The 25,446-nt window shown below is 40.0% G+C and overlaps 2 protein-coding genes across 5 annotated transcripts in view; one reads left to right on the top strand and one right to left on the bottom strand.

Annotated features, from left to right (window-relative positions):
- The window catches only part of PPP1R1C (protein phosphatase 1 regulatory inhibitor subunit 1C), a 42,301-nt gene extending 41,272 nt beyond the window's left edge, over positions 1-1,029 (top strand). Inside the window, 1 exon segment of the mRNA XM_064718348.1 lies at positions 630-1,029. Within this exon segment, the coding sequence (XP_064574418.1) occupies positions 630-718 (89 nt within the window). The 3' untranslated portion in view covers positions 719-1,029.
- A 5,869-nt stretch (positions 1,030-6,898) lies between these two features.
- PDE1A (phosphodiesterase 1A) overlaps positions 6,899-25,446 on the bottom strand; it is a 194,353-nt gene continuing 175,805 nt past the window's right edge. For all 4 annotated transcript variants that reach the window (XM_064719019.1, XM_064719015.1, XM_064719018.1 and 1 more), the window contains 3 exons: positions 15,561-15,836; positions 10,378-10,494; positions 6,899-10,053 (listed from right to left, as the gene is read on the bottom strand). In XM_064719019.1, the coding sequence (XP_064575089.1) occupies positions 10,421-10,494; positions 15,561-15,836 (350 nt within the window). In that variant the 3' untranslated portion in view covers positions 6,899-10,053; positions 10,378-10,420. The remainder of the gene's footprint in view (positions 10,054-10,377; positions 10,495-15,560; positions 15,837-25,446) is intronic.

The following is a 25,446-nucleotide window of genomic DNA, read 5'->3' as shown; positions in this document are numbered from 1 at the left end:
TTCTTGTACTGAACATGAGACAGGGAAATATCTGTAATTTGATTCATTTTCATAAAGTCTACTTCACTTATTGGCTGAAACCAACCAGCAGTACCTACTTCATAACTTCCCTCAAACCAAAAACGATATAACCAAAACCAGGATATTTGAACTTCCAAATACCCTGCGATTGGTATTTACCCTTTTCATCCAGCCCCTTATGGTACTTGGAGGTCAAAAGAACACATTGTCCATGTAAGAAATGATCCACTGTTGTCACAGAAATGATCCATGTAAGAAATGATCCAGTGTTGTCACAGCTTTGGTGCCAGCAGTCTCCTCTCTGCCAGGACAGTCTCTGTCAGGCTCTCCTTGGCTCAGGACAGCTTTGCAATGGTGCTCAACACAAACCTGACCAAGGCTTACCAAGGAAAAGAGAAGCAAACACTGTTCTGAACCTTTATTCAATGACGAGAATATCTCTGTTCTAAATACACCATCATGTGACTTGAACTAAGAGGCTTGTTAAAAAAAGGAGCAAATATGAGCATTAAACTTGCCCTTATTTTGGTTTTCTGTTCCTTCCTCCACAAAAAACCCCTGATGCCAGCCAAATACCACAACCTTAACCATGACTTCTGTGTTTTCAGGGATCAAGCACCTGAAGAGCCAGAGTGAGTCAGTGTTTCCCGAGGAAGAAGAGGGGCTTGGCGAGCGGGAGGAGGAGTGGGGCCATTAGCCGGCCGGAGCCCATCCCGGAGCCCATCCCGGAGCCCTCCCGGCCCCGCCGTGTCCTGCCCGCCCGGCAGCGCCCGGGCCCCGCAGGCACCGCACACGGGTCCTGACACCCTTCCTCCCGGAGACAAAACTGATATTTTAAACTCGGGTTTTTTTTCTTTTATTTTCTATGACTTAGAAATGTAATTCGCAAATGTGTTAGCTCCCTGAGGTCAGTACTGCCAGAGCTTAACTGCTGCGTGTGAGCTGTATCTAAGGCTTGTTGTAAATAAAAGTGATTTAAAAGGTACAAAATAAATAATACATTAATTTAGACAAGATTGTCTGTTGTACAGAGGGTTTGTCTTGCTAGAGAGAAATGTTCATATAACGTGATCCTTTCAGTTAAGGACAGTTTTACCATTGTTGGTAAAGTGCCACATCCCCCCTGTCACCTGCAGGCAGGACGGGTCACAGCCTTCCTGCCCCCTGTGCACGGCTCAGTGTGAGCCAGTGAGCGACAGCACTGCAAGCTGCACAAACTCACCTTGGGAATGAGCCCAGGGCTTTAACTGAGGTCAGCATGGTTCATATCGTCCTTTTTGTTTTTCAGATCACAAAAAACTCTATGGCATAAAATGAAATAAGGTGGAGAAGGAAAAAAAATGTTTCTTGAAAGTCACACTTAACAGACTGTTTCAATTTTTCAATCAATGGCAGATTTTTAAATTAATTCACTGTCATTTTGTATTAACTGCTTGATACTTAAGTTTTATCCTCACTTTAATATTCCACTGATGCAAGTCTCTTTTAAAGGGCTGAGCTAGCAAAAAAACCCAAACAAACAAAAATAACAAACAAAAAATAAATAAATAAAATCTATTACATATAGGAAGACACAGAGCCTTTTGTCTATGCCTTGCATGGTGATTTCACTGATTTCACAACCTCAGGTGTTCCACGATCTCCTGCTGAGAACAGTATCTATTGACTAGTGTTTCTTTATATTTAAGAGCCATTTTTTCCCTCCATCTGTATCTCTGTACCCTGTCCTCTTTGGTTCCATTTTCCATAGAAACACTGCAAACAGGATCCACTACTGCAGCTCAGCAAGGGTGTGCAAGAAGGACTAAAGAAGGACTCTGCAATTATACAGGAGCCACTACAGGACTTACAGGACAGAGCTTTTTATGTCCCAAACAACAAAAAGAAGGAAATTACCCTTCAGAAAGTGTTTGAATGGCCCCAGTCAGGTCTGGAATGGCAGCAAGAAGAGCTGGGCTCTGGTCCCAGCTTTGCCATGGCTTTGCTTTCACACAGACCAGGCTCTTCACAAAATTTCTCGTTGCCACAGTCTGTGTATCAGTCACTGGTGTTTAATTTCACACACATCTCTATGTGCTGCTAGCTAATGAAGCACTTTGGATGTTAATGGCTTTCTGCAGGTTATTGGTACCCACAGGCTGCAGATGAGAACTGCGCAGGACCTGTGAGCAAAGGAAAGCATGGACATGATGTACAGCACTGGAGACCAGGACAAGGTATTGAACACTGTGGAATCTCAGCATTTCAAAGGCAACACCCAAAACACCTGACAGGAGCTTGGAGAATTCACCACTGAACATCCTGTTTCAGGCTGACAGTTGGACTGGAGTTTAATTACACTTTATAAATAATAAGGGGAAAAAAACCCCACCAGATTTAGTTTGAACCGTATTTGACTTTCAGAATGGTATATGTTGTTTATTCTCCAGGTGCAAAATCAGATCATACTTAAGTAGACATTAAGAGTCAAGATTTAAAATTTCTTTCTAAAGCATTCTGAAGTATGTTTTCTAAAGCATGCTTTCCCCTGAAGTCAGAGGAATTTTGCTTGAGAAAGACCATAGATTTTGGCTGAAACATACTTTCCTTTGGGGAAATATGATGTGGAGTGTACAGGAAAGCTTCTATTATCCTGCTATCAATTTAATTACTGGATTTCTTGCTTTTTCTTTTTTAAGATTACTATAAATTCTGCTAAAGTCTTCAAGAATTTACCCACTGTCTTCTCATAGCACTATTATTTCTCCCCAGTAATGTAAACTGAAAAATCACCATTAGTTCTTGCACTGTTGGTGTTATTTTACCAAAAGTGTCACATCCAACACTGACTCTGAGGCCAGGCTGCAGGAGAGGTTCTATTGCCTGTGCTTGGGCAAGGGCCTCCCATGGTGTCCAGGCTCCAGGCACTGAGTAAGGAAGGGACTTCCAGTTCATCTGCACCTCCTGTATCACCAGGGGCCAGGCGGGTGGTGGCTTTCACTCTTTGAAAAAAAGCATTTCATTCACTCCAGAAGGTGAGGCATTGGGTGGCTCTCTCCAGAGCTGGCCTGGGTTGGCTGTGATGGTTGGGGAGGGACCCAAGCAGGGCTCCTGCAGGCTGCAGCTCTGCTTCTGTACAGCCAGCACTGTACAACAAAATGGCCTGCTTGGTGCAGGGCTCCCCTCCTCATTTCTTTTCTCTTGAGACAAGTTTTTTTCATGACAGACCTTATTCCAGCAGAAAATAAGGCATTGTCTGTCCACTAACCCTGGGGGGACAATGTAAGGGCACATTTAAAACATGCAGTCCCTCAAACTCCCCTTTTTTCCTCTCCTATTGCATCCATGCTAGTACCCAGGCCCACAGATGTTCTTTTTTCATTCTTTTTATTATTTTTTTCTATAGCAGCTCAGCGCAAGAGTGAGCTCCAGAAAGAGCCTCAGTTGTTCTGTTGATTCCTGACATGTGCAATTACATTTAACCTTTTCATGCACAGCATTATGCTTGGCAGCTGGGTGGATGCTAAATGCCGTCTGCTTTGCTGCATTCCCTCCTTTATCCTCCACTGAGGATAGCAGCACTTGGAGCAAATCTCAAGCAAGATATTTGTGCACCCTCTGCTAAACCTCAGGCTGTTTCATCAAAGTGGGCTGATGGGGTTTAAACAAGTTCAGTGTCTATATTCTGCTGCAGAGCTTTTGTGGTTTTATTAAATAATCTGGGGGGATTAGGGCAGAAAAATATTTGGTATTCTGCTAGGCCATACACTCTCAATTTTGTAATGATTCATTTGCCTAGTATATACTGACCCTTAGTGGTAAACTGAGATTTTAATTGCATTTCCAGGTTCCTAAATTTTGCTTTCCTCTTTGGCCCAACTGTTCAGAAAATAGCAGGAATATTTGCTGTGCATCAGGATAGTCTATCCATGTAAATAGCCCACAATGTCTTCAACAGACATTAACAGGCATGTGAAAATAATGATGGCAGGTGTTATTAGCTCTTCTGAAGGGAGGGCTGTGGGAAGCAGGAGTGTCGAAAGGTTATTCCAAAATGCAAAACAAGAAGGCTGGCATTGAGAGGCAATACTCTCCACATAATGAGAAACAAATAAGAACTCAGTATCTGGCACTAACGAACACCTCAAGCTAACTGTGGAATGAGTATTAATTAGGTTTCCAAAATAGCATCTTTCTGAAAAGCAGCTGAGGTGTAATATTGCTCCTTATTAATCAAAGCAATGGGACAATGTGAACTCTGCAAAAAATAAATGGTTTGCAGATGGCTGTGTGCATCTTTAATAATGACAGAAGAACACAAGTTACAGCTTTAAATGCCAGGGACCCTTTCTGCATCTTCTCCCTTTCAGAGAGCGATATTTGCAGTTTTCAAGGCAGTGAGGAAAGTGTGTTGGTTTCTTATTACATTTTCCCTGCAGCATAAATTCTGTTGATGTGCTTCCCTAATCATTCTAATTATACTGCCATATGTTGCTCTCATCTTTCTTTTTCTCTCCTAATGGGACATAGATTCTCTCTTTTGAATATGTCATTTGTTTATTACATTTATCAAGGGTTTTAACATTATATGGGACTTTTAATTGCTTTTTTAAACACTCAGCAGATTGAATATTAAAAACAGACATGAAGGTCAACTATAAATAATATTTAAATTGCTCATGACATTTTTATTCTCTAATTTACTGGAAATATCAACTCTGTAGTCATGGTCCTGTATCTGCTATTTACTTGAAACCACACACATGTCCTCCAGAGCTACTTTGGCTGCAGTCACAGTTCTGCCCTACCCCAAACCACCTTGTGCCTAGCAGATTAGGAGTCTTCCCTGGGTGGGAACAGTAAAATAAAGATGCATCATGTATTAAAATGTTTGACCCAAATATGCTGCCATTATTTCCTGTTGTGAAGTCCTGCTGAATCCCAAACAATAAAGGTGAATGTTCATTTCTGACAAGTAAGAAAAATACACTTCTCTTTCAAAGTCGAGCAGTCTCAAAGATAAAGAAGGACAATTTCAATAAAAGAATTCAAGATGGCCTAAACTTAAACACATGCTTTGTAGAGAGACATTAGACCCTCAGAGTACCCTGCACCACAGAAAACAAAATCTGTAAGCCAGCTGAATACAGAGAAAGCAAGAGACAACCAATTACTATCCAATTAACAAATTAATTTCTGGTATAATGACACCATCTCTCTTGGATTTCAATAATTACCAATACTTTCAAGTAACTTTACATTTATTCATGGTATTATGATACAAGTCCCAGAGTCTTTCTTGCAGGTTCAGGACTGTTGCTTGTAGGTGCACCAACATTAGGTCCTATGAAGTGATGAGAAAGCTTTAAAACTACAGTCCAAATAAAAATGAAGAAACTTCTGTTTCTGCTTAACTTCCATCTTAAAGTCAAGAGTGCACCTACCATTTTGATTTTTACCCCCTTATTTGGCTGCACTCCATTACTTCTGGTTTGTAATAATGACCTATACAGGATGCTGCAAATGCATAAAACTCAACAGCTTTAAAGTTCATATACTATGTAATCTCAGAAAAGCTGATTTTGTTAAGATATTATCTGTCCAAGTTCAGCTAATGTAAAGTCCCCCAACAATTCTCCACTCAAAAGCCACAAGCAAAGGACCGGCCTAAGCACAAAGAATGTATTTTGCAGCAAAGTTCATCCCAAAAGTTTTATAAGAGACTTTTTCCCATTTTTTATAACAGATTTTTTCCATTTATAACTCCATAATTATGACTCTCTTTGTTCCCAAGGGAAAACTTAGATATTCACAGTTTGATAAAACTTCTGAATGTTTGCCCTGGGACATGGAAAAGAAGTCTCTGGAGACCCATTAAATACTTAAATGACCAGGAAAGTAAAATTATTCCAGGGAAGTAGCTTAAATGTTTGCATAGTGTTTGACAGAGGACAATTTCTTTTACTCATAGCATTAAATTCAATTCCACTCATTTTTCCATACTGTTTTTCAAGGAATAGATTTTTTAAAAAAATATTTTAAAAGGATGTACTCCCCTTTCAGACAAACCTTTTTCTGCTAAACTACTCTATACAGAAATCTCCAATCTGCTGCTGGAGGATGTTAGTCATACTTACATTTTCCTCTTTCTCATACAATAACTGTACAGTCTGTTCAAAATACACGTTTTAGACACTTACCACTAGTGATCTTGATTTGTTAATTAGAAATTATTTTTATCACAGTAGTGGCTTGTTTGACTTCTGGCATCTCTACAAGAAGAAGGTCCTTTGTGCATGTAGCTCAGATGGCACCTGGAAAAGATGAACTGCAAAGAATGTGGTATAAAGTAGTTGTCTTGATTTGTTTTCATCATGTACCTAGTCAGAATTTGTACATGTTTGAGCCTATGGGAATCTTTCCATTCATTTTCAATCCAAGTAGAAAGGGCCCTGTTTAATTCCATTTACACTGAACTTGGATTATAAAATTTACACCATGCCATGGAGGTATCCCTCAAAATCACACCCTTCCTGAAGAATTGTTGCTAATAAGTACAGTCCCAGTGGCTCCTTCAGTTTCAACCATAGTATGAATTTTTTTGTACAAAAAATATTTTGGTTATGATTTTCTTCATGTGAGGGCTGTTTTAGCCGTAAAGGCTAAGAAGGCAAGACTAGCTTAAAAAAATTGTTTTCAAATGTGCCATGAGGATGTGAGTGAGTTTTGTGTGGCAAACAGGGACAATAATGGGAAAACTGTGGAGTCCCAAATGGGTGAAAGGGTTGGAAAGGACCATATATACACACTGTCACTTCTCAAAATCAGTCATACACAAAGGAGCAAAAATGCTCCAGGAAATCAAATTTGTAACTAACACTCAGGAGCTTCACAATCCTTGCCCTCAAATCAGATTTATTTGGGAATATCATCATAGGAAATATGGACAAATACAGCAGAATAAAAACACACAGTTGTAGATCGCCTTCTTGAAAATTAAATTAAAAAAAAAACTGGCCAGATCATAACCCATAACAATATTACATAATATATCTGTCATATATCTCAAGATAAAAGTACAAAATAAAACTCTTGAGGGCTCATTTATAGCTACAGCTGGTCAGTGTGCTCGATGCAGGGTACATGCCCAGAATGCTGTGGGAGAGATGCAGATACAAACACCATTTCTTAGGGCCCCATGCAGTGTTTTGGTAGCGCAGCCTTACAGGTTTCAGAGATAAAGCTACTCTTCTGGGAGAGGCTCTCTCAAGAAGCCTTTCTCCCAAATGAACCCAAATTTCACCCAGCCCAAAGCCTAAACCAGCATGTGTTGGTTCTATTGGTCTTTTCCATCATGAGGAGAAAATTTCTCCTCATCCAAACAACACACCAAGCTTTGGGTCACGTCCAGGCAAAATCTTGCTAAGAATAAGGGAAGGAAAAAAGGAAGAGAGTCAGCTGACATTAACAAAAAACTAAAGACTCTTCTTGTATTTCAGTAACATCTACCACAGTGATAAAATCTGAATACAAATGAGCAATAGGATTATTTATAGAAAAATCACTCTTCTGTCCTAATGAATGAGATCTGCAGGCAATGAGCACCTCCTGTGAGACCAGGAGCTCCTTCTAGCTTCTGCAGAGGGAGATCTTGGTGCTCACTATGACAGCAGGACACCGAGAGCCCCACAGGGTGCTTCAAGTTCTCTGCAGAATCTGTTATATTTTCTGCTTGTATTTCCAGGGGAAAATTTTTGCAGCTTAATAAATGTCAACGGGATAGAGACACAGGAAAAAAAAAATTAAGTTCAATATGGTAAAAGTCTGAAAGCGAAAATACAATATAAAGATTAAATTCTGATTGCTTCGGACTTTCAGGCTCAGTGAATCATAAATTATCATGTTGAAAAACAGTTAGTAGCAAATATCTAACTGGCCCAGTTTTTAAAGATAATAGCTGTCTTCTGTTCTTTTCAAATTTGGTGGGAACTATAGATTATATACTTATCTAAAATAAGTTTCTGACTTCTCAGATCTTAATCAAAAAGATTTTCCACTGCCACAGCATATGGCAACTTACAATTAAAAAAAGTCTGATATGACCATTAAATTTCTTCTCTTGTCATAAGGACAATAAGAAGCCATAAGATGGTTTACATTTTATTACAAAGGAAGAAAAAGAGTCCAACATTCCCAAAAAGGATGCAAAGGTGCACAGAGCGGTCCAGGCTACTAATAATTTGCTCAAACACCAGCAGAGAATATATATAAATTCTTAACTCTTAGCAAAAAATATTGATTGCGTTATAACATCTATGATACAATTTCATCTGTTAACATTTTCATTCGTTAACGGCACTGTACAGAAATTTGTCCATGCTAAATACAAGCCTTGGACCAGATACACAAAACAATTTAAATGTATTTTTTACATCCTATATGCACAAACATTTCTTAAGTTAAAACTATGCATACTACTTATGCATAGCACATATATGGCTTACATATTGAACGACAGGAATTCCACCTCTTGGCATGCCCTTGTCCCAGGGCTCAGAGCTTACACTGTTCCCAGCTCAACTTTGACTGCTCTGCTGTCAGAAAAGAGACAGTCAACAGGTATGGACATGTGAGGGTCAGCAAAGGGGATTGTTTGGTGATTCCTTCTTCAGTCGGACAGAGCGTGCCCTTGTGGAGGTGGAGCCTGATGCCTGCTGAGCTCCGGTTGGGTCCCTGAAGCAGCACATGAACAGCACACAGGTCCCAACTGCCCCTGGCACAGAGGAGAGAGCCACTGCCCCCACAGGTCCCCTTCAGAGCGGACCATGGCTGATTAGAAAGACTTTTTCTTCAGTGAGGTAATAACCACAGGGTCCAAAAAGGAGAACAGGGAGTGTCAGGAGCCACCTGAGTGCCTACAACCTGAACGGGAGCCTAGAATTTCCTGGCAGGTTCCAGCAGAGGGAAATGAGGTTGGCTGCAGCTGTGTAAGACACCCAGACAAATCAGGAGGGGTCATGTGCAGCTCAAGGGAAGAAGAGATGAAAATGGAGTTCCTTTATGGGCACAGTTTGGGCTGGAGGGCTCATTCTGAGGCTTCTTGCAGAGGTAACTGTCTGTGTGCTGCTGTTTTTGCTGCCCCTCAAAAAGAAACAAACTCTAGGAAAGATGTTGCTGGATGCATGTTGTCACGTTTGCATTGGAGATAAACCATGACACAAGGCCTCTGTGTCACCTTCCAATTCTGTCTGAGAGGCAACACAACATTTTGCTGAAGTGAAGCAATTTTCATGTATTTCTGTTGCTGTCTCTTCCATCCAATAAAACAATACGTACCAGCTTCACAGAAGGGCTGACACCAGTGGTGTTGTTGTTCAAAATATTACAGGATTCAGAATGTTTTAATCTTTAATGCCAGATGCTATTCAATTAATTTTCAAGAGATATTTCAAAACCTTTCAAATTTGTTCAATACCAGTTCTGTCCATATGGCAGCCACTGCAGGGGGGAAGAATCTTCATTCGTGCAGGCTGGTCAGCGTAACTTTGCAACTTCCCTGTACAGTCTACAAACATTTATTTCCAGATATTTTAAGGAAGCTAACAAGTAGGACTTTTATGGTGCATGCAGCATGATTGCATGAACAAGTATCTAGAAACACATTTCGTTTTGATTTTCCATTTTCAGTGGACACCAGCAGCAGTGACATGTAACAGCAATCCCAGGCAGATGACAAACATCATGTTTTCACACGTCTCATGATTAACTGGAAATGTCTGGTACCAGTGATGCAATAAAGCAAGGTCCAACTTTGGCTGAAAAGATTATTTTGGCTAGTTTAAGAAAGCAGAATAGAAGAGGAAATAGCAACACAAAAACAACTGAAATCTTGCAAATTTTTAAGTGCCTTGAGTTACCAGCTCAGGGTTTTACATTTTACAGTTTTGAACATTTTGTTCAATCACTCTCCACAGAAATAGGATGATCCAAGAACAAGTTGACAGATGACAGCCTCTGAGATCATGAGGTAGGAACAGCTAGAGTTCTTTTCTCCTGCAACAGAGGTCAAATGAAAATTCATAAACAAGAGATTTCTGATACTACTACTTCCAATATTCCATATACTTGAATTGAGGGTGATTTTTCACATGATCATTTAGTCTGACACTAAGGATTCAGATTTAAAAGTATTGGTTTTCCTTTCTTTATACTGGATTTTTTTTAAGGTGACATTGAAAGTGGGGTATTCTGTGTCCTCATTTCAACATTTTGTAATATAAGGACAACTAGGATGGAACAAAGAGGTTAAGAATAGCACTAAGCGAGCCTTTATGGTATAAAACATTCCCCATTAAAAGAAAGAAATTACCAAATTACCTGTCCTGCCTGAAATGTCAGAAGCTTATGAGAAATAGCAGATCTAGTTCTGTACCAGTGCTTCTGTCTGCTCCGTGGCTTTCACAATATCTTCGGACTTACAGTGTTTAGGCTCCCCTGCAAGACAAACAGATGTGATTGGCAACCTGAATGGGGCAGTTAACCAAGCCAAGAGAATCTGCACAGCCATAGACAGACAGAATCTAGTTCCTCAAGATATTTTAAGGATAAAATGAGGTTTCAGTCACTGCTTCCTTTAATTGCTTTCTCACCAGAATAATCATCAGCTTGAATTAAATAATCATTATGGTTAATCCACAAGGCAAAAGATAGAATGAAAGCAATTGATCGCAGCATGAAACAAAACTCTGAAGACTTTTACATGAGTGTGAATAAAGTGGGTTTGGTTCATTTTTTTGTTCCAGCTTATTGAAAGTCAAAATTCACCTCTGAAAAGCACTGTTTAAATCCTCTTTACCGTAGGCTTTCAAATCAGAGTCTGAGTTCCTCCCAGATAATGAAAGATGCCAGTGTCAGGTTCTAAGAGCTAAATTCAATCAGATAGGAGCAATGACACAGAGTAACACAAGCAGCTTTCAAACTAAGAGATACAACATGAATCTCAAGTAGACAATCATAGAATTAAACTGTTACTGAAACTATTCCTTCAGTAGCTTTGAATGAGTACAGCTGAGGGATTTATACACTGAGATGGGAGGCAGGGTACAACGTAGCAAACTCACAGTGTTATTTACTAACTACATTAATAACTTCTGAGTTTTATCCACTTGATAGAGAGATCCCACCAGGAAGAACACTGACTTGAAAATGTCAGAAAGAAAAAGCATAGAAGTCTCAAAAGTGGAAAAGATGATCTGGGAGAACCTTAAAAGTTATAAAAATAGTAAAAATAGTGAGGGGAATATTTTTGAAAGCCAGAAACCTAAGGTAGAAGTAGTTGAAAGAGAAAGCAGATGATGCATGATCCGAAAGGAAAATTGAAAGATGATGGCGAGTTGAAGAGGCTGACTGTTTAGAAAAGAGAATAGTAAGAAAGGAAAGAAAACTCAAGTGAACAAGCATGAAGAAAGAAGAAAATTAATACCTACAAATCTGCCATGGCTTCACTGTAAACAAATAAGAATTGCTACTGATTTCACCTTTGTTTCACTACCTTGAATGGTGGCAGAGTGTGTGCTGCCCTCTCTGTAATGCAGACACAAGCAGATGGGCCACATTCCCACAAACAGCATCCTACACCACCCTTTATTTTCAATCAATTTAATGTAGATGGAATACAGACCAATACTTCAAAGGCTTTTAAAGTCTCAAAACTGGAATAACATTAATTAGAACAAGGATATCTACAGACCTTTCAGCCTGTGGGTCTTTTTGGAGGGATTTAGCAAAATTTTATTAGCATTATTATTTGTAAAAACAAAAAAAAAAAGGGGGGGGTGAGAAGAAGTATGAAAGCAAAAGCTAGTTTATCTAAATATTCTGATTTTAAATTTAACACTTGAGTTTGTTGAAGCCTTAAAACAAGACAATTCATGGAATTACAGAAGACGCTGAGCTGCAAAGGACCCCCAAGGATCTTTGTGTCCAGCTGCTGGTCTTGCTGAGCACCTCTGCCAAGAATCACACCCTGTGCCTGAGAGCCTTATCCAAATGCTTCTTGAACTCTGTAAGCCTTGGTGCTGTGACCATTGCCCAGGGAGCCTGTTCTGGTGCCCAACCACCCTCTGGGTGAAGAACCTTTCTCTAATATCCCAGCTAAACCTCCCCAGCATAACTTCAGGCCACTCACTCAGGCCCTGTCGCTGCCACCACAGAAGAGATCAGTGCCTGCCCCTTCTCTTCCCCTCAGGAGGAAGTTGTAGCTGCAATGAGGTCTCTCCTCAGTCTCTTCTTCTCCAGGCTGAACAGACCAAGTAACCTCAGCTGCTCCTCATATGGCTTCTACTCCAGACCCTTCCCATCCTGTGGCCTCCTCTGGAAGGTCCCTAATAGCTTAATATCTTTCATATATTGTGGTATAAATTTAAAAAAAAATAAACAGTAACTTCTAAGGTGTATATAGTTTTCTGTTTGTACATCAAGTTTTTTTATGTGATTAAAAAAATGAGATTGCTAATGGCTGTTACCTTCTAAACCCGATCTTTTCTATAAACACATTATTTGCTTTTTAAATCTAACCTTCCCTCCATCCTTATCCCATGCCTGATCAGGGCTGCCTTCCCTTAGTCCCAGGCTCCTGGTGAACCCAAGGAAGCAGGCAGCACAGCAATCTGCTCCCGCTCTGCTGGGACACAGAGGTTCCACGCTCGCTGAGCCACCGCAGCACTGAGCGGTCACCAAGCATTTGCCTGGCACTGGTGCCACCTGCAGCACCATAAATCAAACTGGCATGTGGATGGCATGGATCTGCCCCCTGCTGTTTCACCTGGCTGCTCTCCAGAGGCTCTCACTGGCCGACTGCTGGTGATGTGGAATGTGCAGCACACTCGATGGGACTGGGCAGTCCTCCCCTGTCACAGAGAGTGGAGCTACTGGCAATCCGTTTTATCACAGATTTATTATCTCCCTTGCATTTTGATATTAAGGATGAATGTGGCTATCATCACAAGTGAGGAGTTAAGTTTGCCAATTAGCATTTATAAATCATTGAAATGTGGAGTTGTTTAATTAAACATAAGCAGTTTTTAAAATTAATGTTCTAATTAATAAACCACTCAGGAGAAAAGGAAAATCATCACTTAAAAAAATCATCTTATAATAGTTTCATTTAATCTTGTATCATTCAATTAAATTAAAGTGAGATGATGGAAAGGAAAAAAGATATTTGTGGAGAAAAACAACATTCAGTCTCAACTGCAGTGGTTGTAAAAGCGACCCTCCAGTCTTCCTTTTGAACCAACCTGGACTGAGGGCAGAGCTACTCCTGTTGCTAAAACGTGATGGTCTACAAGAACTACACCTAGAATGAGATGTGACATGAAAAGCAGAAAACAGCCCCTTTTTAATTTTTTTTAATGGGGAACCCCCACATCATAGCACATCCAAACATTCATTGACAGCTCCCAAGAATGCACACACATCATCTTCCAGTGTTCCCTAACTGCTGTAATTGAATCACAGAAAACTTAACTGGATTTTCTGCTTTTTATAAAAGACAGAACAATGACAGCTAACATATGAAATTTCAACCTGAATAACCATGCTGCTTTTCTTTTTCCTTTCTATCTCGCTCTTCCAGCCCTAGCACCCACAGGCGCTCACTTCTTCATCCCAGGAGTCAGCAAGCACTCTGGACATCCCCTTAGCCTTCAGCCCCCCAATCCTCAGTACAGAAACTACAGAAGTAGAGAAGCCTTCTTGGAAGAAACATGGAGAGTGTCCTGACAGATATATGGTGTCTCTTAGAATACCCAAATAAGTCTAATTTGTGAAACAGAGAAAGGTCAGGTGTTTGCTACCCTCTGCTTGCTTGAAGCAGTATTCCATTGAAAATGTCTGACCTTGGTTAAAAGAGTCCTATATGGATCCTCTGGACATCAACAGAGGTGCAAAAACAGTATTGAAAACCTAATGGCTTCTTACTCATTTAATAAATTTCTCAGTTTGAAGTTTCAAATTAAAATGCATTCTCTAAAAAATTTCCTGCTTTAGAAAACAAATGAGATTAGCATGCTCTAAGATAAGAAATCTCCGTTCTCATTGGAAGGGTGGAATGTAAAGATTGAAAGGTGGAATGTAAAGTTCACTCAACATTAGTGTGAACTAACTGCATGCTGAGTTGTATCTGATCTCTCAAACATCATTTTTGTTGATCAGCCATCTGAAGACCCACAAGTAGAGCTACACCACAGCTGCCTTCTGCCAAGTCTGAAAGATAAAAGATGCAGCTTTTCCAACAGCATTCCTTATCCAGGAGATGGAGGACTTCTCTAAGGCACTTAAATTTTAAGCTGAGCTTTAATACAAACCTGTTGTAAAAAATACATGTCAAAAGATAAAATGTCAGTTATTAGACAACGTCAAATGCTGTGAAAGTAATTTTAGTGTAAATATTTTGATTTAGGGCCCTAAATTAACCATCTGTTATTTCTGATGGAAAAAACCTGTCAACAATAAAAGCATGGAGCCATGGAATGTGGAAATCTAGAGTAGGTGGGAGTTCTCCATAAAAAGGTTTTTTGAGAAATATGCCAAGTCATATACTCATGCCTAAGCTAAGCATTATAAGCACTTCAATGCTGCTGCTCAGACAATGCCATACTTCTGGCACAATATTGCAAGGCTTGCTGTCATTAAAGCATTAATGAGTTTCACATTTTAAGTAAAAGTGAGGAAAAGAAGTGTCATTATATCCTTGATTCTTCTCATTACCCTAACACCTCAAAGCTTACTCTAACTATAAGCAAACTTAGAAAATAAAACGAAGATGTACAGTGTCTTCCTCTTCCTTTGATAACATCTATTCCTCATGGCTCGGGCATGTTGCCCTTGACACTGTGTTGCAATCTTTAGATACTAGACCTGGTCATCTTGGGATAAAATACTTATGCTCTAAAAACACATTCTGACATTTCAGCGATGTTCTGGCTGCTCCACTTGTCTAGCAGCTACAGTCAAGAGACTGATCCTCCTGATTAAGTGAATGACACAGTCCCATGACTACTACAGCTGGCAAATTCCACCCAGATAAGCTTAAGTCTTGGATTCACAATATGTTTGGTACAAAGGATGTGGTTCACAAAATAACAATCGTATTAGGTACCCAAACTAAGGGGAACAGATATTAATAGTGTAATTACTTTTTCTTTCAAAAAGAAAATGTTAAATAGATCTGTTCTGAATAAGTTCATCTTATTCTTTAAATAATTCTAAGACCATTCTTCAAGTTCAACTAAAGTATGTTCTCTAAAGAATTTTCTGCAGATCCCAAATAGCTGATATCAAGAACTTGGTATTTTTTTATATGCTTCTATTTGATGTTTTCGGATACTACCACTTTTACACAGGCCTAAACAAACTGTCCTGTGCTGGTGGTTTGTCCAACACCTTATTTCAGTATTTTACATTGCTGTTGATGTTTGACAGGGAGATACCAGACACTGCTGCAGCTTCACCCTGGACAGCTCCAGGAGACTGGCTTGTGCTCTGTGATGAAGCATTACCATTCAGTGGGGCTGTATTCTGGGTCTCTTGCTGGGCATCGCTGAGATCTTTCTGGTTCGGATCAGAGTTAGTGCATTTTTCTGAGCTGGTTTCATCACTCAGAGGAGTGTCCAAAGAGACTACTTGTAGGACGATGGATCTGGGAGGACAGGCTGTACCATCACTCCCCTGACTACTCTCATTTTGTGTCCTTGTTGCCTCTTCCTGTAACTGTGCATCTGTGGAATTTCTGCTTTGGTCTTTTTCCTGTTCACCAACATTGTTCACAAGTTCTTCTACAAAGAGGGAACAAAATAGGTGAATTAGATAAGAAGGATATGCCACAATTTTTTTATTTCAGAGTAGTGACATATAGAGCTGCACACAGGAATACTGTGAACACCATTTTCTGCATGAGGCCATGCCCAGTGTTTAATATGGGTCAGATTCTGCTCCTGATTGCACGACTGCAGCTGAACCATAGTGGTCCTCTTTCTGGTTTGGTGTCTAACATGCCTCTTTTTTGGCCATAATACAGAGCAAGGAGCATCATCAGACAACAGTAACCTGAAGGATGGGAGCAGGAGGACCCCTTCCTGCAGGCATGTCCCTCTGCAGTCGTGTTTATGGCACAGGAATTGGGAGAGCAGAGCTCATCAGTTCTACACGACAGAGAGGGCATAGAGGGGAATGCCCTCCTGGGGATGGGGCAGGCATCAAAGCTGAGGGGAAGCCCTGAAGGAAATTGGCCTATCAACCTGGAAAAGTCCCAACCATCCAGTTGGAAACAAGCTGGAACAAGCTATAGGGTGTTATGTATGTGCTGTCCCATACCACTGCCATTTTGTCTAAAGGCACATTTAGAATGGGAAGGGACAGATATGGGGGAAACTGTGCTTCAGGGGACAGCAGCAACAGGAAAAAATAATGTTTGTGGAAGGCTCTACTCCTTACTTTATTGTGGAGACCCAGAGAACAGTACAAATGACATGGCCCAGAGTAAAAAGAGAAAGAACAGAACAGCACAGAGAGGTGGCACCAGGAATAACTAGATGAAAAAGAAACAGAGGATGGAAAACTTGTGATGGCAGGTGAAAAGTCCAACAAAAAAAAAAAGTACCATCTTCATGGAGGGCCTATTTTCTTGCTACTGTAATCTGCATTTCATAAATTTAGATTTTAGAATCTGTACACTAGTATAGAAGATACCAAATACTGTCAATTTAAAAAGTTAGCATTGAACAACATGGGCATAAAACAGCTGCATGATATTGCACAAAATTTCTAATTTGGATGTTAGAAATAACTAAGGAAGGAAACCAAGCATTGAGATACTGATGGAGTTCAACTGGCAACTCCCAGAAACTCTGATTTTGAGTGACCAGTCCAAATGCAGGCCACAAGGGATTGCACATGACAGCTGAAAGATAACCCAGACTGTAAGCACATTTTTATTGCTGTCAGCATTTTGCACCACCTCACTTTTCTAAATCCAGATAAAAGTTCCCCCTGAAGTACAATTTGGTCTGTGAAATGGGATTGAAGGGAGTATTTTCAAACCCAATGTACAGAAGCATGGAATGATTAATTTCCTTTTTTGTCATTTATGCTTTCTAGTACACTTCTTTTATCAATCAAGTACTTTAAAATTTGATCAATTTCTACATTTTTAAACCATTTTTTCCAAAACTTTAGTGTCCTGCTTGGTTTACATTCCAAATCTTCTGAAATAAGGACAGGTAGTCTTTTTTTACAGACTTCAATGTAACTCTAACAAAGAAGAGGTTGAGTTAAAGCCATTGAAAAGTATGTATATGGAACTTGATGCAACTTATGTTCAATCTAGAGACATTATTTAAAGCACCTGTCACTCATGATATAACCTACCTACATAAAGCTTTTTTCCTACAAAAGTGATTTATGTGCCACATTCGCCTCCAAATGGAACAACTACAGTATTTTTCCTTAGCTTCATAAAAAAACCCCAAGAAAATTAAAAGATAAAATATTTCACATGCTGTTCAGATGCATCAGTAAGTTAAAAAAAGCAAAGCTGAACTCCAAACACACATAAAACTGTAATATTAATGTAGCTCATGCTGGTGAGATTTTTTAACCAAAAACCTAGTAAAAAGAGAGTACTTTTCTCACTGAATGTTGTTTTAGGACTATTCTAGCCAGAATTCAGGTGTGTCTTGGTGTAACTGGATGGCTGACCATTTTATTTTCAAATAAGAAACTTCAGAATATTCATACATGCAAAATCCACTGTTATTTTTTGTTCATAAAGCCGAATATCCAAACTTAAAATTGTTCTTCTTCACTCCCTAGCAAACTTAAACTGGCAAATGAAGGTTAAAAGTTTAATTATAAAAACTCTGATGTTTTTTTCCTCATTTAAGTCATTATGGTCTGCAATTTCTATGACAGTCCTTGACATGATCTCAAATTTGTCAGTTTAAGGATACCTAAACCAGAGCCAATTTCTAATTTGGGACTAACTGATGGATGGAGCTTTGAAATGAAGTATCTCTGCACCAAGATACACTTGGTTATATACCAGATGAAAGTGAAGCCTTCTGCAGTAAAACTGGTGTAAGGCTACAGACCACCACCAGGAGCGGCTGTTGGGAGTGACTGAGACTGAGAAGCCCCAAGTACAAAACTGTCTATGACGCTGTCACAAGTGTCACTAGGAGCCCCCCCTGTTTTCTTAGTATTAACTCTGTCACCTGCTGGATGTCTGACTCTATGTTCTGACTTGCTTTGCTCCCCTCAGCTTTAATCCACTGCTAGAAAGATGAAAAATGCTGTGTTCTTATGGTGTGTCAGCCACTTGTGGAATATGCTAAATGTGCTGGGAAAATGTAGATTTCTGCTTTCTATAACAGCTAATAGTTGTACTCTATAATACATGGGACCTTTATAGTGCATATAATATTTGAAATTCTCTAAAATTTCTGCTGTCCTATATCACTCTGATGAAACAGAATTATCTAGCAGTCTAAATGAGACTGAGACCAGGAGAGTGACCAAATGAGTAGAATTCAAGCAGGGCACTGCTAAATTAATCCTACTAGTGTAAGAGAAATGGAGCTGGCATGATGCCTGACCCCCAGTGCTGTGCAGGAGGAACTGTAAAAAACACTGTGGCAGTCTCTGCCTCCAGCCAGCCACAAAATGCCAGGACCCTCACCCTGCACTGGGCTTCTGGGAAAAGCAAGCTCCCCTTCCTACGGGAACATTACCATGGCGATCCAGAGATGGAAATGGAGTGTGCTAAATGAACCAGGTAATCTGGCATTTGAGCAGTCTCAATAATCAATACAAATAAATAGATTAATAAGATATAAAAAATTAAACAATCACCTGTCTTGGCTCTCAGTTTTTGTGTTTTGGGGTGTGTCTATTAGGCACTGAAGAGCTCAGGGACTGTCACAGCCATTCAGAGAAAGGCAGGCAGGAGAACATTGTGCAGTGCAGTCAGCTCAGGGTATGTGTTGTTGATGTTGCTACTGGTTTTGCTCTCTCTGCTTTAACTTGGCAAAAGTGCCAGGAGCCAGGCCTGTTTATGCATTTTTCAGCTGTTGGGTTTACAAGGGTTTTCTTGTTTACTTACAAGAATCCAAGTGTTATTCAGCAAAATTTGTGTGAATTCCTCTATAAAATAAATGGATTCTATTAACCCATCTCATAAAGGACTGTGCTTCAAGGCAGGAAAGAGCACAGAAATGCAGAACAGTCCTTTATGGGAAGCAATAGTGGCATTTGACACAAACATGATAGAAAGGGTGTCCTTCCTCCATTGTGCTCAGGCTGTTGGCAAAATAACTGTAATAGAATATTTTGTTTGGAAAACTGGCAGGACTAGTAAGGCAATAGCCAAATTTCAGATTAGCTGAAAAATTCTGGTACTCAGTAATTTTTTATTTGCAGAAAATGTGTTAACTAGTGAAGGCAACTTCTTTCCTTTCTCCTTTTAATCACATTATACTCTTTTTTCATTAAATAACTAGGGTTTTTTGTTTTGTTTTTCACTTAACAGGTGTCAGAAAATTTAATTGATTTCTTTAAATTGTTTTTTTTTATTGTTTGCTGTAGTGAATGGGAGCACTGAATCCCCCCTATCAGTCCAATGAAAGACTGCAATGTCCATGAAACACTAAAACTGCCACAAGACTCAATCTCCAGCCCCCAGCTGCAGCAGTCTGTGGTGTCCCCAGAGAACCCCAGATGCCCTGGAGGTTCTGTGCCATCAACATCCACACTGCTTTCCACCAGCCCTGTTTGTCACTGCCAATGTGTGCAGCAACACTTTCAGGACATGGCCCAAGTGGTGAGGAAGCTTTGCTACATTTTAGAACTTTCTCTTCTGTGTGTGTCCATCAGCTTTCTTTTCTCACGTTTCTGTAGCACACAAAAGAGGATTCAGCTGCTGTGACCTGCACAGCACATGGCTTGTAAAACACCTTCCTCTTTGCAGCAACTGCATCACTTGAGCATGTCTTGATTTAACAGGAATAGAGAGGAAAAATACAAGAGCCATGTGCAAGCAGGACATCTCAAACCAGATAATGGCAGTGCCTGTAAATCCCAGTAAAACGAATATCTGCTCAATCACACTGCTATTGTGTTGAAAATAAGCTACAATTCTTAACCCTTATGGAAAGACATGATGACACGAGAGTTTTAACAATTGGGAAACTACTGAATTAGAGAGGAAAGTTATTAATTTTCACTAAGAATTAAATTATTTGAGGACTCTGTAATGAAGAATGCTCCTGGATGTAATGGAATCTCTGTGTATACTATGACAAACTTCGATTTCTAGGTTTCTCCCTTTTTTTACTGTAAAATGAAATTCCAGAAAGCAGTGACAAAACACCCAAACCAGGACAACATGGGAAGGAAATGTACCTTTCTAGGAGACATGTCCTCACATCAGCCATTTTAAAGAGGAAATTAAAAGACCAGGACAGAGCATCAAAATTCTGCAGAGAAGGAGAAGACTGATCCTGGTGTCTCTGGAACTACCAAGTAAGTTTAAAGATGTGTCCAAAAGTTCCCAAACGACTATGATTATCCCCAACCAACCTATCATTTTCAAATCCACGAAAATATTGCAGTAATTTACAGAGTTATTTAGGTACTGATTCCTTCCACTTTCTACTCATCACACCAATTTCATCACAGTTATGGGAGTATATAAAACCACTGCAAACCATGTAATCCAGTGGCACTTATTGTTATAGCATTTATAGCATTATGTCATATAGAAAAAGTATCAAAGACTAAATTAGCTAATTAAATCAAAACTTTTCACTATAGGACTTGGTTAAATATAATTTGTGAGTTTATGGCTTCCTAGAGTTGTTATCTCCACCTTCTACTTCTGTTTAGCTGTAAGCACAGGGGATTGAATGCTGGAAATTTTGGGACAGCGAGTGGAAGGAACATGCTGCTGTGATCCTGCTAGAGAGAAAAGGTTCTTAAAGTGATGCAGACTGTCATGTGCAGAGATGGGCCAGCTTTCTGATGTGCACTCCAGAGAGATCTAAAACAGGTTCCATTATTAGGCCAGTTACCATTCCTTTGTCTGTGATTTACCAGGTATTGCCAATACCAACCATTACTTCCTACTCTTAGCTCATCCCACTCCTTGCACTTACTCAGACCATGCTGAAAAATTCTTCTTTTCCCACTTAACACGTTTCTGAATTAGTTCAGAAACTGTTTATGACCTAAGCATTTTAGCACTGCAATTAAAATCACTGTCACTGATACTAGATGGAACTCCTTTAGCCTCCTGAATTGATTAGTTTTCAACAGAATAAAACCGTCCATTAGGGTAGATTTCATGTGCCAAACTGTCAGTCAGTTTCTGTGACTGTCACACACATCCTCCCACGGCCCGCCCTTCCTAGCGGCTGCTAAGTCACATTAACATGCTATCAGATCATCACTCTCAGATTTTCACATTTCAGCAGCTGCTACTCTCTTCTTGTTAGTGAGTCTGCAGAGAAAATCTTTCAGACAAAATGGAACTGAGCCCTGTGGTTATTGTGACTGGAAGTATGCAGAACTGAAAGTGCCCGAGGGGAGCCTGCAGGTACCATGCACAGGTCTTTCAGAAGAAACATTTGTCATTAAAAATTGCTGCCCATGGGGGAAAAAAAGCTGATCTCTGCTCCAAAGGTGCAATAGTTGTTATTTTGTCACATTTTTAGCTTAAGCAGAGGCCAGTGTGAGAGACTCATTCAACCTCACTTATTTGTCATCCCACCTTGATGAGGTCAGCCACCCCCAGCATACACTTTCAAGCCAAGCAGCCCAGTGCACTGCCAAAAGTGTTGAGGACAACATTTGTCACTGATGTCTTTCCACACAGATAATGCAAACTTGGTTCAGGTTCTGTACCACTGAATTCTTTAGAAGAGTTACATAAGCATAAGATGAAAACAATAAGGTTGTAATACAGCTGCTGTTGTATTACCCTGAAGATGGGCCCATTTGATTGGCAGCTGGACTTTTGGTGTGCTGTTCTGCATATCCCTGTGTTGTCACATGACCTCAGGTGAGTGTCCTGAGCTACCTGTGCCTCTTTTCATTATAAACAGAAATTAATGATACTTTTTTATCCCTGTAACTTTATTTACAATGATACCTACTGAAGAGATTAAAGCATGTATATCAGCAAGCATGATTATTAGTCTGTACCCTTACATTCTGTTAAGAGTACCTGAGACCAAATTTATTATTAAATCTTTGGAACATTTTTATAGAACAAACCAAGTATGAATAAAGGAATAAACTGTATTTCTAAAATATTAAATAATCTTTTACAATTACATTCCCAGAAGGGCACCATGAAGGATCTTACATGATATTTAAATCTTTCCTGATAAGTTTTGTGCTTCTTACGGCTTTCTCAGTTGGTCAATAACTTTCAGACCTTAAAATCCACTTAGAACACATATTCTCTAATGAAAGAACCTCTCAGACACATCTGAGCACATTTACTGTCCATTTGCTACAATACAATAATTGCAAACAGCAGCAGCCATCAACAATATGTGTGGAAAAAGCTCAGGATGGAATAGTATCTTCATCACTGTGTTGAGTTGAAACAGAGACAGATTATCTGGTGATTGGGGCTTGGAATATTAATTAAACATCAAGGCTTTCAAATTAGAATCCCAGATGTTTGATCATTATGGTAATTCCCTGTTAACAGCACTCCCTGAAAGGCCTGAAAAACATTCCTCTAATTCTCCAGTGGTGAAAGGTTGAGGACCCTTAGGCTATAGAGCACTGAGCATCCCTGCATCAATTACACAAGACATGGCCTTTTTAGCAGAGTGGAGCCATCCTATTTACTGAGCCTTCTGTTAAGGAGGCTTTCAAACAGCTCAGCGCTCTAGGTAGATAAGAACTTCCCTTTCTAACAGAGGCCTTTCCAAAAAGCACACTATTCCTTGCACAAGCTGCTTGCTCTGAATCAAGCCTCCACAGCAACTGTCTTTTCAGGGAGAGGTAGTGCCAGCAGCTCCAGCACAGCTTCCCTGTCAACAGCACTGTCATGGAGAATGAGTCTTTTCCTCTGGACAGCCTGGCACAGGAGTCAGACCATCTCCTCGGGCTCTTGCTAAGGCAGCCCTTGCTCCAGCTGAACTGCCCCCCACAGGTGCTACACCTGTAACCTTATCCTGAAAAGCTGGCATGAGTTCAGGTCATCCTCAGGAAATTTTATGGACTGCTGCTAGTTTCCTTTCTGTACTCCTTGGGCATCTGTAGTACTACATTTTATAGAGACAACTTCTCCTGAGCCTGTGAACTAAACTGGGAACAATGCTTGCAGAGCCCATTGACAAGAATGCAGATGGCTCCTTTAACAGCACAAGCTCTGTTTGTCATAGTCAGCTCAGGAAGTGTGTTTGAAGATCTGCACGGAGAGCCAGCCTGTTTACTACCACAACATGGTCCTCAAACATATGACCTCCTCAGGGCATTCAGCAATTTGTGACTTGTCATAAATTATCTAGCTAGGAGCAATGATAGCACCACTTTCACCTGGCAGTGATTTTTCTCTTACATCTCTTCTCTCAGGGGGATTTTTTATTCTTTACTAGATGTTCATTTTGCACAGCCTGATTAAGGATTTTCAATCATTGCAGGGTACAGCTGCAGAGCAGATATACTGGACCAGTTGAAGACTCCCTTTTCCATTTCATTAAAATGAAACATGTGCTACCTCAAAAGTCCTCTACAGAAAGCTATTGTTACTTAACAAAAAACTCTTCTACAGCAGTCCTCAGGGCCCACGTATGGACTGTAGATGCAGACATTCAATTTCAAATGAATGGATCATATATCTTCCACAAAACCTATATAATCCACCCCACAGCTGTTAATTAATAAAAACACCTTACTATCTGTTTACTAACAAAATGTAAATGCGTACTCAAAAGTATTTGCATTATTCACAAGGTTTCCTCTACAGGCATGAAGGTCCCTATGCCGTACTCCAGTCAATTGCAGATGTTGCAGCAAGTAGCCTCTTTGTGGCAGCAGATTTCTATAAATCTTTTCCTCACAGAGTAGCTCAAAAAACAGATTCAGCCACAATCATGCAGAGACAATATCATTCATCATGCCCTGGCCCCAACACCAGCTATTTTCACTTACCCATCAGCTTCCCTAATGTATGTTTTACTGCAACTCCATAATTCTGTTCAGGAAGTACTTAGACATGCTTCATTACTCAAGTTGATGGAAGAAAAGGAGGTACAACAACAATCTCAACAAAATCCATCCAGCTTTGAACATTAACATCTCTGGTTGTCAGAGTACGAAGCATGCCCAGTTTCCTGGATTTTGCTTGGCCCCTCATTGATATTGACTGCAACCTTACCCAAAGTAATTTATAAATCTCTTGCTGCAAGTAGCCTTGTGTTTTCAATGCCTGTCAACAGTCCAGTAAAACTAGGCTACATATATCATTAATTTATAGAGCCCAAAAAAGTCCTGGGAACGAAGTAGAAACTGTCCTTCGACAGCACTGTAACCCTCCAGAACTGCAGACCAAAAAGCTGATGCACCAGAATCAAGCTGGTTAGTTCTGTGTAACTGGAAATGGCAAACTTCCAGAACAGTTCTCCATTATTCCACATTGAAGGACCCTTCATGTCACCAGCTCAGGGCTGCCTGATTTCTGCAGTGTGTAGCTAAGTGGCCTTGGGCACTGTGATGGTGTTCTACTATTACTGACCACTGCAAATTAGAAGTTTTTTCCTTTCACCAGCCATTATTAGTTGGGCAACACCAAAGGAAGCAATTGGTTATATAAAGCTTCTCAGGAAGAAGAGACAATATTAATGGAATCCTCTGCTCAGATGCCCCTTCCACCTGACTCTTTCAAACCTTTGTCACAAAAGATGTGTGGAAGCTTATTCTTAATATCCTTCTAATGAGAATATTCATTTGCAATTTAGCACTAAATTAGATTTTATCACTGTTCAGCACTCTTTTTCTGTCTTGTCTGACACCTCTTTGGGAAAAAAGACATTGATTTGGATGATGGGATAAAAACAAAGCTGGCACTGGGTTCCAGGATATCATTCCCAGCTGTCAGTGTCAGGTCACGTACAGCGAGACCAGCCTCAGCAGTGAAATGCTATGCTGAAATATTCCAGGTACTTGCTAGGAAATAACACAGACTGTGGACTAAATATTCCCAAATGGCATTCACTTAATCTAGATGGAAGCTATAAAGTCTTCTCAACAATTAACACTCAGGTGATTGAAAAGCATTTCACTCAACTGTAATTTCAGGCAATTTTCAGGTATGGCTTATGAACTGAGATACACTGTGCAGGTTTGGCTTTATCAACTATCTACTGGCAAATG

This window comes from Zonotrichia leucophrys, chromosome 7 (genome assembly GCF_028769735.1).
Source record: "Zonotrichia leucophrys gambelii isolate GWCS_2022_RI chromosome 7, RI_Zleu_2.0, whole genome shotgun sequence".
Taxonomy (NCBI): Eukaryota; Metazoa; Chordata; class Aves; order Passeriformes; family Passerellidae; genus Zonotrichia; species Zonotrichia leucophrys.
The sequence above is the reverse complement of the archived record's forward strand: the minus strand, read 5'-3'. Positions and strand labels throughout refer to the sequence as shown.